This window comes from Dromiciops gliroides, chromosome 2 (genome assembly GCF_019393635.1).
Source record: "Dromiciops gliroides isolate mDroGli1 chromosome 2, mDroGli1.pri, whole genome shotgun sequence".
NCBI classification, from domain to species: domain Eukaryota; kingdom Metazoa; phylum Chordata; class Mammalia; order Microbiotheria; family Microbiotheriidae; genus Dromiciops; species Dromiciops gliroides.
This window is the reverse complement of record NC_057862.1, coordinates 550,669,390-550,687,899: the sequence shown is the minus strand read 5'-3', so window position 1 is coordinate 550,687,899 and position 18,510 is coordinate 550,669,390. Positions and strand designations below refer to the sequence as shown.

Sequence of the window (18,510 nt, the reverse complement as noted above, 5' to 3'; positions counted from 1 at the left end):
AAAACACAATACAATATATTGAGGTACCAATCAAGTCTGAGAAAATGGGAAATTCAGAGAAGCAAATTTGTGGGGGGAAGTCAATGATGTCTGGGAGTCTCATTTTTTAAAAATATTTTTTGTTTGTTTTTTGGCAGGACAATGAGAGTTAAGTGACTTGCCAGGGTCACACAGCTAGTAAGTGTCAAGTGTCTGAGATCAGATTTGAACTCAGGTCCTCCTGAATTCAGGGCCAGTGCTTTCTTCACTGCACCACCTAGCTGCCCCGGGAGTCTCATTTTCTAAAGAAAATTCTTGTAGGAAGAAAAGGAACATTTTAAAATCAATTCATGAGTGGAACAGTCACATTTATAGTCCAAGATAATGTGACAAATGAAGATATTTGTTTTCAATAGGACCATCTCATCTCCAGGACTCCCAGAACTACCTCTATTCTTCCACTGGGGCGAGTAGAATTGCCTCCAGTTCCAGATACACAAGGACTGCAATTAGGGTTATGATTTCATTTTTAGAAGGTTCTCTTAGGTAAGGGAACAAACACCCTCCAACAATGGAAGTCAGCACCTTCTCTGCAGTTTTAAAAGGTGACTAAAAGGCTGAGTCATACATCTAGTACATGTTAAAGGCAATATTTGAATCCAGGTCTTCCCGATTCCAATTCTCTATCCACCATGCCACATTGCTTCTCAGTGTCAGATAAAACTTAAACAAAATATGATCAAGAAAAACTTGAAAAGTATTTTTTTAGATATGTGCTCTGAAATTTCAATAATGAGGTTAAGGAAAACTCTTGAATGCACAAATATTCACAATTTTCCCTTCCTATTATTTTTTTAGTCACCTGGATAGCATCACTGTTTGACTTACCCATGGTTGGGAGGCAACCACATGGGGGGAAATGGCAGCTGGAGCATTTTTTCCATAAAAAAATCTATGACAAGATGATGGGCTTCTCAATCTTCAATATAGGTAGACTTTGGTATTGAGATTCTTATATAAAAATCAAGTATTCATCAACATATTACCCTGATTGTGTGCATTCTTTCTGATTTCCATGGGTTTCTTTGAGCTAATCCAACAAGATGAGGGCCATATTAATGCATTTAAATGACACCATTTTGTTTTATGGGCCAAAGTGAGGAGCAAAGGCCAGAGAAGCAGAAACAGCTTCTTCAACTATAAAATAGGATTATTAATTTATAGCTCTGCTTCTCAGGAAGTGTGTGCCTCTGGCAATATGAAGATCTCTTGTAGCTATTATAGATATATCATTTAGCTTTCTTGGTTCAAATGAGTATAAGGAACATTCCAAATCATCCTCTGCTTCTTTGATTAGTGTACTAATAGATCTACAGTGGAACTCCATAATAGCTGATGTTGGGGAACAAAGATAGAACCCATGTTAAAGATTCTGGGCATTATGGGAAGGAGAAACACATGATATTTCCTACATATTAAGGAAATGTGATCTAGCCTGCCACATTACTAAAGCTACAAGCTGGCAAGCCCTCTATTATAGTGTTTTATTCTAGCATAGGAAATATTTGAAAGTCATCAGAAGAAATATATTTTGCCCTTTCCTACCCCCAACTGACTCCAAATTGCATTACTGTTGGCACAGTGTTTAAAGAAGCTCTTCATCTCCTGAGGAAGACTTGAGAAGGTTAGTACACAATCTACCAGAAGAACATTAAGGCAGAGACCATTCAGTGGCATCAGTGTCTTGATGACACTTCAGCCCCATCATGTGGAACAGTGACATTACAGTAACCAAAAAATCTTCACTGCTAAGGAATGAGTTTGGTTAAGAAGGGGAAAGAGGACTTTAGAAGCAGTGCTCAGAGCTGAGTCTTTGATGAAGAGAAACAATCTCGAGCCATTGGTGCTTGTGACCATCCCACTTAGTCCTCTTAGAAGTCATAGGGTGACACAAAAACAGTGATCTTGGACACATGATTAGCCTGGAAGGTGCGATCCAGATACTCTGACATGTCAACGTCCACCTCTAATGTCTGTGGCCCTTTCAGGCTCTGGACGAGGATCAGCTCTCCAGTCTGTCGGTCAGAGCGCTGCATCACAAAATGCCCTCGGCTGTTTCCTCCTACAATCCCAAAGCGCAAACTGTCAGGCCCTGGCCTCCCAGGAGCTGAAGCTGTAGCCATGCGGAAGAGCGTGATTGGTGTCTTCAGGCTGGAAGGCAGTGCAAGATAGTGAAAGGAGATGGTCTTGGGAGCATGGTGGCAAGATTTACTATCCATGGGGCAGGGGTTACGTTCACACTGGCTGCAAAACGAAGGAACAATAAAATGTTAAGACACAGGGCAGGTGTTGTTGTTGTTGTATTTGGTTTTATCCACATATATACTGGGACAGATTCCCAAAGCATAATCACTCACACCCCCCCCACCACCTCCCACACACTTATTTTGTCCCTTGTCCCAACTTGTCAGTTTCCCAACCGCTTGTTCCAGAGAATGGTTATCCAATGAGCTATCTATAGCCATGTTTCTACCACATCTGTGTATGTTGGTATTGTTTGTCCTTTGTTCTCGAAGTGGGCCATGTCATCAGAGAGGTGATCTCATGACTTGCAGTGATTTGGATTTAAATGAGGCAGGGCTGTGCAAAGAGACCAGCCTTACTCTCTCCTCCAGAGCCATCTGGGTCCAGTGGCAAGATATACATCAGGACAATTAGAGATGGCCCCGAATGTTTGATGGCCCCAGATATTTGATGGCAATCAGGGTTAAGTGACTTTTCCAGGGTCACACAGCTAGTAGTGTCAAGTGTCTGAGGCCAGATTTGACTCCAGGACCAGTGCTCTATCCACTGTGCCCCTAGCTAGCTGCCCCTGTATAAGTATGAATTAGACACAAGCATATTCAAATCACTTAAAGGGGTAGTGCAATGAAGATGTCCCTTTAATTACCTGTTCCACCACTGTCTTATCAAATCCAGAATTTATCAGACATCATCAGTAATGACATGTTCCACATACTTTTCTATATGCCACACTTTCCCACAAAATATAGTTTCTATAAAATAGGCATGTAGTCTATAGTTGGTGTTATTCCTCTGTATGTATCTACATACAGTGGCAACATGACACAGCATCATAGAGCATGGGACTTAAAGCCAAAAAGATGTAGGCTGAAATTTTGCCTCTAATACTAAGTATGTGGCCATGCATGAATCACTAAACCTCTTTGAGCCTCATGTAACAAAGGGGAGCTAGCATTTACAACTAGCATTTATAGAAAGTTTTAAAGCTTGCAAAGCACCTTAAAAACATTATGTCATGGGGGCAGCTAGGTGGCACAGTGGATAGAGCACTGGCCCTGGAGTCAGGAGGACCTGAGTTCAAATCGGGCCTCGGACACTTAACACTTACTAGCTGTGTGACCCTGGGCAATTACTTAACCCCAATTGCCTCACCAAAAACAAACAAACAAACAAACAAAAATTATGTCATTTTATCCTCATAGCAACCCTGGGAGGTTGGTGCTATTATTATCCACATTTTACAGATGAGGAAACTGAGGCAGGTCATGGTTAAGTGATTTGCCCAGTATCCCACAGCTAGTAAGTGTTTGAATAAGGATTTGAATTCAGGTCCAGCATTCTATCCACTGAGTCACCTAGTTGCCTCTAGGGAGAGGAACTGGACCTGTGATTTCATTGGTAATAGTGAGTTCTCAGATGAGGACACTTCCTCTATTAGTGCAGGTTGGCACCTTCTCTGTAAGTTATAGTCTTAGAAAAAGTCTAAATCATGAGGTGAAGGCACTTGTCCATGGGTCCATAACAAATATGCATCAAAAACAGGTCTTAAACCCAGACCTTCCTGGCCTCCAAGGTTACCTTTCTGAGACTATTTAGATGGGTTGCAATCTGCTTCAGTAGAGGGAATTCCTAGTTCAATAAAATCACAGGTCCTTGACATACTGATATAACATGTTTGTATATATGTACATTTTCCTTGCAAGGGACCTCCGTTTTATGAGCAGAAGCATTATTTGAGTGGTCTATTTTCAGATCATTAGTGTCAGAGTATTTTTCAAATAACTGAATTTTACTCCTTTAACCACAAATACTTTTTTATTTCAACCATTTTGGGTTAAAATCTGTCATGGGGTGCAGAGCACCCCAGAAGTTCTCTGGGGCACATCAAGGAACCTTCTCCTTGAGAAACTAAACCAGAGGACAGATAACGCCTAGAGAGATAAACTGAACCAAATCGGACTGAGCTAGCTTGGGATTCCTACCCTTCATTCTGGTCTCCCTTACCCCGGGGAGATAAACTTGGGTTTGGCTGCGGCCTTTGTGTCCTGAAGAGGGATCTGTAGCCACCCCTCACCCAATTCCCCCAGCTACCACCAGTGGGGGATGGTCCTCCACTCCTCACCCAATTCCCCCAGCTACCCCCAGTGGGGGATGGTCCTCCCTCACTAAAGGAACTTTTCACAGGCAGATGGTCCACCCCCATCAGTCCTCTATAAAAGTACCTTCCAGTCTCCTGTTCGAGGAGATTTGGTACCTCTGAGCCATGTGCTTTGTGCCTATCTCCCCATGAGAAGTCCAAGGATTTCTTTCATGGTTTCCCTCCCCCCACCCTTCCCTTCCCTTGGCCCTAAATAAACTACCACCTTATTCTAATTACTTTTGTGTGCAAGAGGGTGTAATTCTTTAAAGAGGAATTCCGAAGAACCCCATCCCCTACCCCAAATCCGTACCCCATTTTCCCCCATTACAAATCTAACTAAAATCTATTAATTGTGCCTCCTTTATTAAACAGATATTTTTGTTTAATGATAGCCTCCTTGCTGGTCTTCTTGCTTCTAGTCTTTCCCCAGTCTGAGCCCTTCTCCAAGTCCAATTATATCGCTCTGGTCCTCTTCAAAATATTTCATTGACTCCTATTGTCTAATAAATAAAATAGAAACTCCTTAGCATTCAAGGACCCCTGTGGCCTAATTCCATCTTTTATTCATTTATTTATTAAATTCCTACTATGTGCATTGCACTGTGCTATGCCTTGAGGGAGATACAAAGGTAACCTTTTCAAGCTTACCTCATGCTATTCTCCTTTGTCCATCCTAGGTCCCTACAAAACCATTACTTTCCCCAACTCTGTTCTGCCCTGTCTTTGTTTCTTTGCTCACAGAATCCCTCTTGCCTGGAGTATACTCTTCCTCTCCATCCACCATCTCAACCCATTAAAATCCTTCCCTCAGGGCCCAGCTCAAACTCTCTTTTCTCAAAGGATTCTCCATAAATTCTACCAGGTGAAATTATCTCTCCTCCCTCCCTTCTTCATATCACTTTGGACTTTTCATACTCGAATTTGTAGCGTGCTTATTTGTATCCACACCTTATCTCTCTTATTAGATTATGAACTCCCTAAGGTCAGGATGTATACCTTGATTCATCTTTGTATTCCCAGTGTCTGGGATATAATAAAACAATTAATAAATTCTGGTTGTTTGATATTTGTACTCCCAGTGCTTGTCACAAAGTAGGCACCTTAGAAATGTTAGTTAGATTGAATTGACTACTAAATCTCAATTTTATATTTTTGGGATAGAGTTATTGTTATGAACAACAATTACTGTACCATACTGTGATTTAAGGATGCTTTAAGGGACTGTTTGTATGTATATAACTGTTTACCCTGATATTAAATGATCCCAGATTTTTAGCTGGTTCTGTTATCCCCCCACCCCAATCCCCAAACCTCCTGATACCTGTCATTACAAGTGCCTCAGTTTCAATCAATCCTATACCTTTCTTTACAGCTTTTAATCTATCTAATTTAGGAGGAGGCCAGAAAACTGTTAAATCAACAAGCTGAGTTTCACACACAATTCTAAATCTTCCTCTTATCCTGAGAGGGGTTCTGGTTTTTTCTCTAGGGTGAAGGACATGGGTTTTATGGTAGCCATTGTCTTCCCTGAACCCCACTGAAGAGCCAAAGACCACTAAAAAAGACCTTTGGGCCCTATTGGCTAAAGCAACCCCATAATAGAGACATCTTTAACTTTACTTACAATGAGGATGTTTTCACATAGCTCACATTACCACTGCCTGTTGGACACTCTGGATTGACACACTGAAAACTGCCACCTGTGTTGATACATGTGGTCCCCCGGGTACAGGTATGTTGGGAATCTGCACACTCATCGATATCTGTAACACAAAGGGAAAAAATAGCCCAAAAAGGGAAGAATCAAGATTTTCCTCCAGCATCACACAAAATCCATGAGAATTCCCCCCCCCCCAAGGAGTTAAATTAGGTGATAGAGAGGAAATAAATTATCACTATTGCTGCCAGTTCTCCCAGACCTCTATCTTTTCTTTTATAATTATCCTTATTTGTTTGTTTGTTTGTTTTGCGGGGCAATGGGGGTTAAGTGACTTGCCCAGAGTCACACAGCTAGTAAGTGTCAAGTGTCTGAGTCTGGATTTGAACTCAGGTACTGATGAGTCCAGGGCCGGTGCTTTACCACTGCACCACCTAGCTGCCCCTATCCTTATTTGTTTTAACATTAATTTTTTATATTTTTGAGTTTTAAAGCACTTCCTCCCCACCCATTGAAAAGGCATGTGAAGTCATGCAAAATATATTTCTATATTAGTAATGTTGCAAAAAAGCAGGAAAAATAAAGACATTTCAATCTGCACTCAGGGTTCATCAGTTCTTTCTCTAGAGGTGGATAGCATTTTTCATCATGAGTCCTTTGGAATTTTTGTGGATCATTGTATTGATCAGAGTAGCTAAATTTTCACAGTTTATTATTATTATTATATTGCTGTTATTGTGTACAATATTCTCCTAGTTCTGCTCACTTCACTTTGTAACTGTTCATATAAGTTTTCCCAAGTTTTTCTAAAACCATCCCCTTTGTTATTTCTTATAGCCCAATAGTATTCCATCACAATCATATACCACAGCTTGTTGAGCCATTTTTCCATTGATGGGCATCCTTTTGATTTCCAAGTCTTAGCCACCACAAAAAGAGCTGCTGTGAATATTTTTGTATAAATAGGTCCTTTTCAGTTTTATTTGATCTCTTTGGGATACAGACCTAGTAATGGATCAAAGAGCATGCGCAATTTTATAGCCCTTTGGGCATGGTTCCAAATTGTTCTCCAGAGTGGCTGAATCAGTTTACAACTCCATTAACAATGCATCATTAGTGGGGGCGGGGCAGCTAGATGGCTCAGTGGATAAAGCATTGGCCCTGGATTCAGGAGGACCTGAGTTCAAATCCAGCCTCAGACACTTGATACTGACTAGCTGTGTGACCCTGAGCAAGTCACTTAACCCTCATTGACCCACAAAAAAACAAAACACAATGCATTAGTGTACCTATTTTTCTACATCCCTTTCAAAATTTGTCATTTTCATTTTCTATCATGTTAGCCATGTTTAGCCAAAGTATAAGACAGTACCTAGGAGTTGTTTTAATTTGTATTTCTCTAATCAATAGTGATCTAGAACATTTTTCCATGTGACTATGATAGCTTTGGTTTCTTCTAAAAACTGTCTGTTCATATCCTTTGGTCATTTATCAATTGGGGAATGGCTCTTATTTTTCATAATTTTGGTGCAGTTCCTGATATGGTTGAAAAATGAAACTTTCATCAGAGAAATTTACTGTAGAAATTTTTCCCCCAGTTTTCCTGCTTTCCTTCTTTTTTTTCATTTTTTCCCTGCCTTTTTTTGGGAGGGGGTTGCACTGGTTTTCTTTGAGCAAAATCTTTTTAAGTTCATGTAATCAAGATTATCCATTTTACTTTCCATGATCCCCTCTATTTCTTATTTGGTCATAAACTCTTCCTTTATCCATAGATCTGATAGTAAACCTTTATCATTTTGCATCAAATTCTGTCTGGTATACTTCTTGATCTTATCTCCAATAATACACATTCTCCAAATAAAGTCCCTTTCTCAATGTCACAGAATTATTTGGTGGAAGAGCAGAGAGTAGAACAAGTCTTATGACAGAAAGTATAATGTACTTCATGTTTTATTCTGCCATCTCTCTAACCCCTTCATTTTATACTTAAGGAAACAAGCCTAAGGAATTGAACTGACTTTCCCAGGGGCCCACAGCACTCAAATCCACATATCCTTGGCACTAATCTAGTGCTCTTTCCATTACATTATGGCATATTCCACAACATTACTTTGAATTTTGCTCTTAATATCTGCACCTTCATTATATGCTATAATGCACGATCCTTGCATATGTGTATATTTTATCTTACCAATTAGACTGTGAATTCCCTGAGGATACAGTGAATATGTTTTCTAGTTCTTACATATCCCTGTTAGTGATCGCAATACTTTTGGGTATGCAAATTGATGATACACTTATCTGCGCAAACTTATGATTAGGCTTTCCAAAATGAAGTCTATAGATTTAGAGACTTTAGAACCAGTCCAACACCCTCATTTTACAGGTAAGGAAACTGAGAACCAGAAAGTAAAGTGACTTACCCAAGGTGACACAGGTATTTAAATGACAGAGATAGAATTTGAAGTCAGGTCCTCTTACTCAAAGCACAGAATCACAGAATTTGGGAGTTGGAAGGGACCTCAGTAGCCATTGTCTAGTCTAATTGGCACAAAAGGAATCCACAACAACAACACAACAAGTGGTTATATAATACAAAACCTCTACTTTAAGACTTCCAAGCAGAGGAAGTCATTTTGGACAGTTCAAATTATTAGGAAACTTTTCTTGACATTAAAATACAATTTGCCCATTTGTGACTTCCACCTATTACTGTTCCTGGGTCTTCCCTCTGAGACTAAACAGAAAGTCTGATCCCTTGTCCATATGATGACCCTTCAAATGCTTGAACACAGCTATCATATTCCTCCTGAGTTTTCTTTTCCCCAAGTGAAACATGTTCACTTTCCTCAATCAATTCTCATGAAAGAGACTCAAGGGGGCAGCTAGGTGGCACAGTGGATAAAGCACCAGCCCTGGCTTCAGGAGGACCTAAGTTCAAATCTGGTCTCAGACACTTGACACTTACTAGCTGTGTGACCCTGGACAAGTCACTTAACCCTCATTGCTCCACAGAAAGAAAGAAAGAAAGAAAGAAAGAAAGAAAGAAAGAAAGAAAGAAAGAAAGAAAGAAAGAAAGAAAGAAAGGAAGGAAGGAAGGAAGGAAGGAAGGAAGGAAGGAAGGAAGGAAGGAAGGAAAAGAAAAAGATAGATAGATAGATAGATAGATAGATAGATAGATAGATAGATAGATAGATAGATAGATGATAGAAAGATAGAAAGAAAGAGACTCAAGACCCTTCACCATTCTGGTTACCCTCCTTTGGACACTCTCTAGTTTATCACTATCCTTCTTGAACCATGGTTCCCACAACCTGAACAAAGTACTCCAGATTAGGTCTGACCAAGGGTGAGGATAGGAGGGGTATCTCATCAATATTTCTGGAAGCTATGCCCCTCTCAGTGCAGCCCAAGATCACATCAGCTTTGAATGGGGGGGGCTGCCACATCACACCCCTGACTCATATGGGTTTTGCAATCCGTTAAAATATCCAGGTCCATTTAGAACTATTGTCTATTCTTGCCTCCCCCATTTTATGCTTGTGAAGCTGATATTTTGTACCCAAGCACAAGACTTTACATTTATCTCTACTGAATTTCATCTCTAGATTCAGCTTGGTACTCTAGACTGTCAAGATTGGATCCTGGCTCTGTCATCTGATATAGTAGCTCTCCCTCTCAGGTTTGTGTCATCTGAAAATCTGATCATCCACTTCTCTTACCATTGCACCACATAGCTTCTGCTGGCAAGGCTGGTGCTCAGAAGACGGACTGTAGGGCTCATACTAATCAACTTCGAGATACAAATGGGAATTAGTACTATCATTGCCATTTAAGGGTTATTGGCATTCTGCAGTCATGAAGAAATATCTCTTCCTCTTCCTATCCCCAAAGTACTATATATTGCTTATAAATTGGCAATGTTAATTCTCATCTCAGCTACCTTTAAATTTTTTAAAATAAATTTTGAAATGTTAGGATAACAGCCTGAAATTCTAGACCCAAAATTCCACTAGCAGTGAAGATAGCAAATGGCAAATGGCTATTATTGAAGTTACACCTTCAACCTTTTTGTTTCTACTTGGCATAAACTCTCCTCCTACTCCTAGAATCTGATCTGTCTAAGAAGACAGTCAACCCATTTCACTGAATAATTCTGCGATGTGCAGAGGACTGTCTTACATGGTGAGGTGTGCAGAGGCTGTCATCAGTCCCCTTCCATTTCTCATTCTGGAAGGGATATCTGAGGACATTTAGTCCAATCACTTCACTTTACAGGGATCAGGAAACTGAGGCCCAAGAAGGCTGTGGCATCATGAAAACAATAATCACTTTCTTTTCTCCTTCAGATTATGATACCATCTCCACTGTCCTCTGGGATAATGGTCTCCAAAATAGGTGTCAGGACTCTCTGGGGAGGTTTATGATCATTCTGAGTGGAAAGAGGGGTCATTTCCACCCTCCTTGAAATAGCCAACTATGAGTTTTTTTGTTAATATTATTATTAGTGGTATTAGTATTATTATTAATTATGGGATTTTCTGCAGCACAATTATACATATTCATATTCCCCCCTTTATACCCTCCCACTGTTGTGTTAAGCCTCTCCCTTCTGAGGCAGGGATTAGCTCTGTAGAGCAGTTACAACCTTGAAAATGGTTACATGCTTGAGAATCTTTTATACCAGATTAAAAAAAAATTTTCATGAAACACCCATGTAAGCTGGAATATTTGGAATGTAAGTCTGTAAGATTGATCATTTCCATTCCTTTGCCTCGCCCCCTCCCCACCCCTATTCTTTGTCTCAGAACCTAGAAAGTTGAAACAACAGAATGAGATAGAAATGGGGGTCTTCCTGTCTACTCTTCAGTCTCTTCCCCCCATTTTTAACCAATGACCTTTTCAATCAACAGGACACAACTCACCTTCACAGCTTTTTCCATCCTCAAGAGTCCTATAGCCACTTGGGCAAGAGCAGCGGAAGGATCCAGGAGTGTTAATGCAGTTGTGCATACAGAGCTGGTTGGCCCCCTCCAGCTTGTAAACCTCACATTCGTTCACATCTGTGAAGAAAAAATTACCCCCCACCCCCCACAATCCACATCCATGAGTCTGGGGCCAATGAAAGTTGTAATGGCCTGGGCCACAAGTGTGCCATCCACACAGCTATTGCCACTTCTGCCTAGTATAGAGGTTCTTAACCTGGGGGCTGTAAAATCGCTTTTTCAAATGTACTTCAATATAATTCGGGGTTTTTTTTGGGGGGGTAATTCTATGTACTTTATTTTTTGCATGTAAAAACGTTATTCTGAGAAAGGATCTATAGACTTTACCAGATGGTAAAGGGACCATGACATAAAAAAGGTAAAGACCTTGACCTTGGGAATGTCCTTGAATGCTACTATCAAGCCCTCAGGAGACTCCCAGGCTGGGATGTAGTAACCCTTGAAGCATCGGAATCCTTTGTTGGAGGCTGGACTATCCACAAGGAGATCTTTAGGAGGTTCCAATGAGTTGCTTTTTTCTCAGAAGCTCAAGGGAAAGTAGAAATAAGGGTGTGGGGTGAAGAGAACAACAGGGGAAGGAGCCGATGGGGTTAGAGAAGAGGACAGTTCTTTCCACTCATCTATTGGGAGGGAGAGCTGACTCAGTGCCCTCCCAGGCAGCCTGGTGTTGACAGGCAATGAAAGTACATACATTTCTCAGCCTGCATGCCACTCTCTGGGTGTGCCCCTGTTTTGTAGCTGGCAAGTCTCAGAGGGCATATTATCTCTATCTAACACAGTCTAATCTGGAGCAAAGCAAGGGACTTTGGGACCCTTAACTGTTTCCATCAAAAGAATTAAGCAATTCCTACCATCAGTTATGATAGGGGAGAGACTCCATTTCAACAGTTGTAAAATGGAGTGATTTTTAAGGTTTTAAATCCAGGCAAAATCTCAGAGTAGTAGCCCTTTTTCTCTTTAGAATAAGTCCCTTGGTACATCAGGGTGTGCTGGAAAAGGAGATCCTGGTGTCAGTGAGGTACATGAAAGGGCAACAAATGGAATACATCAAAGAACAGCAAAGGAATTATCCTGCTGCCACTGCCCACATCAATGGAGACTGGAACTACATCACACACACAAAGTGCAATGGAGATGTAATGGACATCCCATTATTTTAATCAATGTACATTGTATGAATAATTCGGTCTCTTTCAAACTCTACATTAGAGCCCAGATATGGTGCTGACTAGAGAAATTCACTTAGAGATGACTGTAGATAATGGTGCCCTAAACAGTACTAATGAAAAGAGGGGAAGGATTGGCGAAAGGGGGAAAATAATGAGCTCTGTTTTGGACATGTTGATTTTGAGATGTCTGCAGGAGGTCCAGCTCAAAATGTTCAAATGGAGGGAATTGCTGATGCAAGTGACTCAGCTCCTTGCTTCATTAAGACACCACCACTACTACCACCGGAAGGAAACAAAAAAAGCATGTTGCAGGCACAAAGGTAACATTCAAAGTCATTCAATTGAGTCTATTCCACCCTAAGTCACTCCCTGATGGTAGATAGCTAAGACCAGGGGGAAGCTTAGATGTTCTTTCAATCCACTAAGACCCAGGGTCTTAAAGAGTCATGAATGCTTAAAGGCTTAAGTTCAGCCTGCTAAAGGGTGCCCTGAGCACTTACCCTGACATATGCTGTTATCTGCTGTGCCTTTCATGTGGAAACCTGCCTCGCAGCTACAGTGTTGAGTCCTATCCACCTTGGCACAACGTGGCTTGCGACTAAAGGCAGGATCATTGGTCACACTCCCATCAGGTACCACTGAAGAGAGAAAAATCAATTTTAAATCACTCTTGGAGCATTTTATCTTGAGTCAGTGGGGAAGCGCCCTATTCTCAACTTAGTATAGCCAGGGAGAATATAGCTAAGCATAGGTATGGAACTGAGTCTGGGAGTCAGCAGGAAATTGTATTGAGAGGAAGCATGCCATTGGGCAAAGAACAAGGAACTTGGGCTTAGGAAAGACCTAGGTTTGAATCTTGTCCGGGACACTATATTGTGACTATAGTTGTCACTTAACCTCTCTGAGACTCAGCCACTAGGGATAGTATTAAGATAATATGAAATCATGTATGGAAAGCATTTTGCAAATCTAAAAGTGTTATATAATTGTCAGTGGCTGCTCTCACTATAATTGTTGCTAATGTTGTTATCTCTTCTCATCCTGTTTGGGCAAGATGACAGTGATTACTGTTTTTAATCTTGTTCTCATCTTTTTAGAGTAATAGGCCTTTTTATGCTTAACTTCTATGGTAAAGTGGATAAAACGACTGCTTTTTGTAACTGAATAAAAGTCCTGGAATGTACCTTCTAATAGAAACAGAAATGTGGCTTTGGTGCTGGACAAAAGAATGACTAGCGTGCCATTCCACAGGGGACACACTTCTAAGAAACATAGAAGGGAATCACCAGGAAGCACAGTGGGAGAATTCCATGACCCTAAGCATGGGCAAGAGTATAAAGGCAAATCAGTGGTTTAAAGCACTAGGATTTGGGCCTTCTCTGCCAGTTTCTTGCTCTGTTTACCCACTCACAAAATTGTTACATACCTGTCTGTGCTTGGTGCTGACAGTTGTTTCCAGTCCATCCTTGTGGACAAGTGCATTTGTATTGGTTGACTCCTTCCACACATGTTCCGCCATTTTGACAAGGATGGCTAGCACATTCACTGATGTCTAAGAAAAGAAATTATTTTCAAGTATAATAATGTGGGTTTGGGCACTGAAAATGACTAGATTAACACAGGACAGGGTCCAGAAACCCCTAGCACATGTTGGTACATGGGTGGGTTTTCTTTGTCACAAATGCCAGTTGCTGTTGCCATATTCCCCTCCCCAACAATAACATGAACTTCAACAGGCTGTGAGAATTATAACCAAACCCTGTCCTGCTTTACAGTGAGTGACCAATAAGTGGGAGCTCAACTTCCATTGCTTCATGAGTGAACACTCTTTTCCCTCCCCCAACTTTTCCCAACATCCAAAGGAAAGGGCCTAGGATTTTGACATCTCTCATTTAAAGGTTTGCCATATAATTTTGGAAAGTATTGATGAAATCAGCTTTCCGATTCCCTTCAGAGATTGTCCAGCCTTAAGTAGCATTATTCAGTATCTGGCTAAAAAGAGATTGGATCAAAGATAGAGCTGTTGGTGTTGGGAAGGAGAAGGTACCTGAGTGGGTGGTTGGTACAAGTTACTTCTTTCCTCATACAATCCCTCAATTTTACACTTCCTGTTGATCAGGAAGTATCAACAACTACAATTACATCTCCCTGTCAATTTTATAACCCCAAAACTCAGTGACTCCTGGTTAAAGTGTAACTATAGGGGCAGCTAGGTGGCGCAGTGGATAAAGCACTGGCCCTGGATTCGGGAGGACCTGAGTTCAAATCCAGCCTCAGACACTTGATACTTACTAGCTGTATGACCCTGGGCAAGTCACTTAATCCTCATTCCCTGGCAAAAAATGCATATATACAAACATACATAAAATTAATCTTTCCCAAATAAATAAATAAAAATAAAGTGTGACTATACAGTCTCTCAGTGATCAGTCAATAAGCACTTATTAAGTGCCTCTTATTGTACCAGGTACTATGCAAAGTGATGGAAATACAAACAAAGGCAAAAGACAGTTTCTGACCTCAAGGAGATCACAGTCTAATGGGGAAGGCAACATGAAAACAACTAAATGCATGCAAAATATATAAAGGATAAATAGGAGATGTTAGAAGGATGGCACTAGCATTAATGGAGATCTGCCCAACCTGACAACTGTCCTGGAACTCTCAGTGTCAATAACACCCACGACCAGGGATGTGCTAATAAATGCTTAGTAAGTAGGTGGTGACAAGGAATCCACACATGACACACTCTTAAATTTAATCTGTATTATTACCACTTTCACCATCACCTTATTAAGTCTAGACAAGCAACAAACTAATAAATTAAGCCCTGCTCTGCAGCATTTTCCAACTTCTGAGGTGTAAATGATCATACTAAAAATTTAATAATTGGTCTCCTGAGCCCAGACAAGCTAGTTTTAGGACAACCTTGCCAACCTACTTTTCCCAAGACCAAGGCTGCCTCAGGTGTAGAGGGCATGTCTACTGATTACAATGAACTTTAATTTGACCCCACTTTTCACAACCGCATACACTTGCCAGGATATTCACAGATCCACAAACTGCTGAAGTATTTACCAATCTGTTGTTTAAAGGAGGACTTCACATGTTGGAAGATATTAACATAGCCATTTGGGGTCAGAGTTTGCTATATCGAAACACAGTCCATATTAGACTCTGATAAATCCTCCTCACCTGTTTCTTAAAACCAGGTGATTCCCATTCAGTAGATAGATAGATTATAAGCTCCTTGAGGGCAGGAACTGTTTTGGTTTGTTTTTGTTTTTAGCATGTAGCTCAGTTCCTGACACATAGTAGGTGCTTAATATATGCTTGCTAAGTTTGTTGAATCAAACTGGGAAGATAGTTTGAGGACTCAGTGTCTTTAGAACTGTGAGACATTTTAGTAAATCACTGGATGCCAGGTACTGTGCTAGGAAATGGCAATACAAATGCCAAGAATAAAGCAATCTCTACCCTCAAGGGTAACATCCCTAAGATGAAGGTCATTCAAAGGGAGGCAAGAAAGACAGTGAAGGGCCTTGGAGATAATGAGGCATAATGGGAAAAGCACCGGACTGGGGATCAGAAGACCTGGGTTTATTACCTATATAATCTTTACTACCTGCATAGCCTTGACCCTTTTACCATTCTTCATATGGCTAGATGTCATGGGATCACAGATTTAAAACCAGAAGGGAACTTCAAGGTTAAACTTCTTCATTTTGCAGGTAGGGAAGGCATTTCTTCTCAGTGGTCTTCACTTTCCTGCTGTGAGATCTACCCATATGAGGAATGGTTAAAGGAAGTGGAGGTATTTAGCCTGGAGAAGAGAATTATTGATGGGGGAAAGAGACACTATATGTTTAAGTTTTTGAAGGACTACCATGTCGAAAGAGAATTGGCTTGGCTCCAGAGAATAGAACTAGGAGAAATGGACAGAAATGGCAAAATTAGGCAATTTCAGGTTTTAAAGAAAAATATCCTGGTTAGAGTAATGTGGTACATCAGGAGGTAGTGGGTTCCCCTTCACTAGATTAATTGTAGAGTATGTTGTTGAAGGGATTATTATTCAGGCACGACTTGACCTGGATGACTTCTGAGGGTGTCTCCAACTCTGAAATTCTGTGATGGTTTAAGAGTCCAATGTTCTCATTTTACAGATAAGGAAAATGAGGGCCAGAGAGGCTAAGTAACTTGCCCAAGTTCATGCTAGGAATCAAACTCAGGTACTCTGACTCCAAATTCAATGTTCTTTCCACTGTACAACCCTGCCTCCAGATGCCAAGTTGGGTCCCTTCGTTCTCCTTTCCTTTTTAAACCAAAAGATACAATGCCATAAAGTTTAGTAGCACTGAACACAATGCTTGGCACATTGACTGACAGACTGAAAGTTTGTGTTCCCACAATGCACTTGTCTTAAAAGGATCATGAGGAAAAAATGATTATCCACTGTTAACTAGTTAGTAAGAAAGCCTGGATATTTGTCTGGATTCAGTCAGTCAATAAGCATTTATAAAGTATCTGTTAAGTTCCAGGCTCTGTGCTAAGCTCTAGAAATACAAAGCAGGCAAAAAGATGGTCCCTGCTCTCAAGGATCTTACAGCAATGGGTTAGGGGTACAACATGAAAACAACTGTATATGAATAAGTTGAAGATAATAGAGGGAAAGCGCTGGTATTAAAGGAAAATAAGAAAGGCTTCACATAGAAGATGAATTGGGAGAAGTCTTAAAGAGTGAATTAAGCTTCATCTAAATTTTGAAGGAAATTATGTTAATGTTTTTAATAATAGAAGGGGAAATTCCAAAACCTGTATTTAGCTTTGATACTTATCTTTTTGGAAAGAATGCTTTCAACTTCCTATTAACCTAAGCCCTGCTTTAATCTATCCCCCATGCTTTATGGTACCAAATCACTACCACTAAGGAATGTCAATAAAGACAGTCGGCAAATACCACAGAGCTAGGAATTCCTCTGTTCTTACCCGTATACTTCCCAACAGCATAGCCTAAATACTGGCTGCTTGCTAGACCATGAAGATTTTGACAGAAAGCCAAAGAGTATTAACCCTAATGTCCTTCAACTTGACCCCCAATAGGGACTCAGCTACATCACCTTTTTCTTGCTTTGGCTAAGGTGGAAGCAGCAAGCCATGACCACACCTTGAATGCGGGCCCAAGTGCCAAATAATTAACAGCTCCTTATTGGAATTCGAGGTTCAGCCCCTGTACAGTGTTTGGGGACAGAATATAATATTTCTCTCTCTGGAGTTGGTTGCCAAGAATTTTCATTTCATGAAAGGCATCATAAATGACTCCTCTGTTCCTTATCTCACTAAGGAGTCTGGGAGAATTTAATGGCCCACTGACCTCAATCTATAAGTCCCTCTTGGTCTCTTGCTTTTCTTGTAAATGTGATATAATCCTTTTGTGTTCCTTATCCTCCCCACTCCCCACTCCTCTCTGGGAACCCTAGGAAGTCCTAGGTCTCTGCAGCCCAGCTAAGCTATCCCATTAACATGTCAGTCAAGACAAGACTGTGGAATGTGGTGAAATGCTTAGCAATTTCAGAGATCCCAAGTAACTCCTTATTCTCTGGTTGGAGAGATGACTGTTAACAGCACAGGCATTTGACATATTACTAAATATTAAGCTCAGTGGGTAGGAGGGAAAAGCAGCATGTGGTCTACTGGCATGGTTGATTTTATTGAATTATTTTATTTATTGCATCTTTTGCATTCCATTGGCCAGGTTCTTCAATGCAGGGTTGCCCTAGGTTTTTTAAGGCTATGCCCATGGAATACAAGCTCTGGCAAGTCTTACATAGCTGAGAGGGAGTCAAACACAGGCTTGAAAACACACTGAGTGTCTTCTGTCAGAAGAACAGCCTAGATGAGTTTGGAGAGGCAGATGGGAGTTAAGTGATTTGCGCAGAGTCACACAGTTAGTATCTAAAATTGGATTTGAACCCAGGTATTCCTCATTCTAGGCCAAGGGCTCCATCCACTGTGGCACCTAGCTGCCTTGTGTCTACAAGAGCAAAGGTAATATCAGGTATGAGATATCAGTTATCTCACTTAATTATACAGTTGATTCTTAATATTCTCATGTTCAACCTTCATGACTTCAAGATTCATGTGATTTTGTTAGTAACCTCATTTTCATGTTGGCAACTGCACACATTTGCAGCTATGTCCAATAGAGAAAAAAATAAAAGGCATGATATGAGCAGTCTTTGGAGTGACTGGTATCCT

General features: G+C 40.7%; 1 protein-coding gene across 1 annotated transcript in view; it reads right to left on the bottom strand.

The window, feature by feature from the left end:
- Positions 1 to 271: 271 nt before the first annotated feature.
- Positions 272 to 18,510, bottom strand: part of FBLN7 (fibulin 7) — a 74,642-nt gene continuing 56,403 nt past the window's right edge. The window contains exons 4-8 of the mRNA XM_043987935.1: positions 13,682 to 13,807; positions 12,756 to 12,893; positions 11,006 to 11,143; positions 6,048 to 6,186; positions 272 to 2,283 (exon numbers count right to left, since the gene is read on the bottom strand). Coding sequence (XP_043843870.1) covers positions 1,911 to 2,283; positions 6,048 to 6,186; positions 11,006 to 11,143; positions 12,756 to 12,893; positions 13,682 to 13,807 — 914 coding nt within the window. The 3' untranslated portion in view covers positions 272 to 1,910. The remainder of the gene's footprint in view (positions 2,284 to 6,047; positions 6,187 to 11,005; positions 11,144 to 12,755; positions 12,894 to 13,681; positions 13,808 to 18,510) is intronic.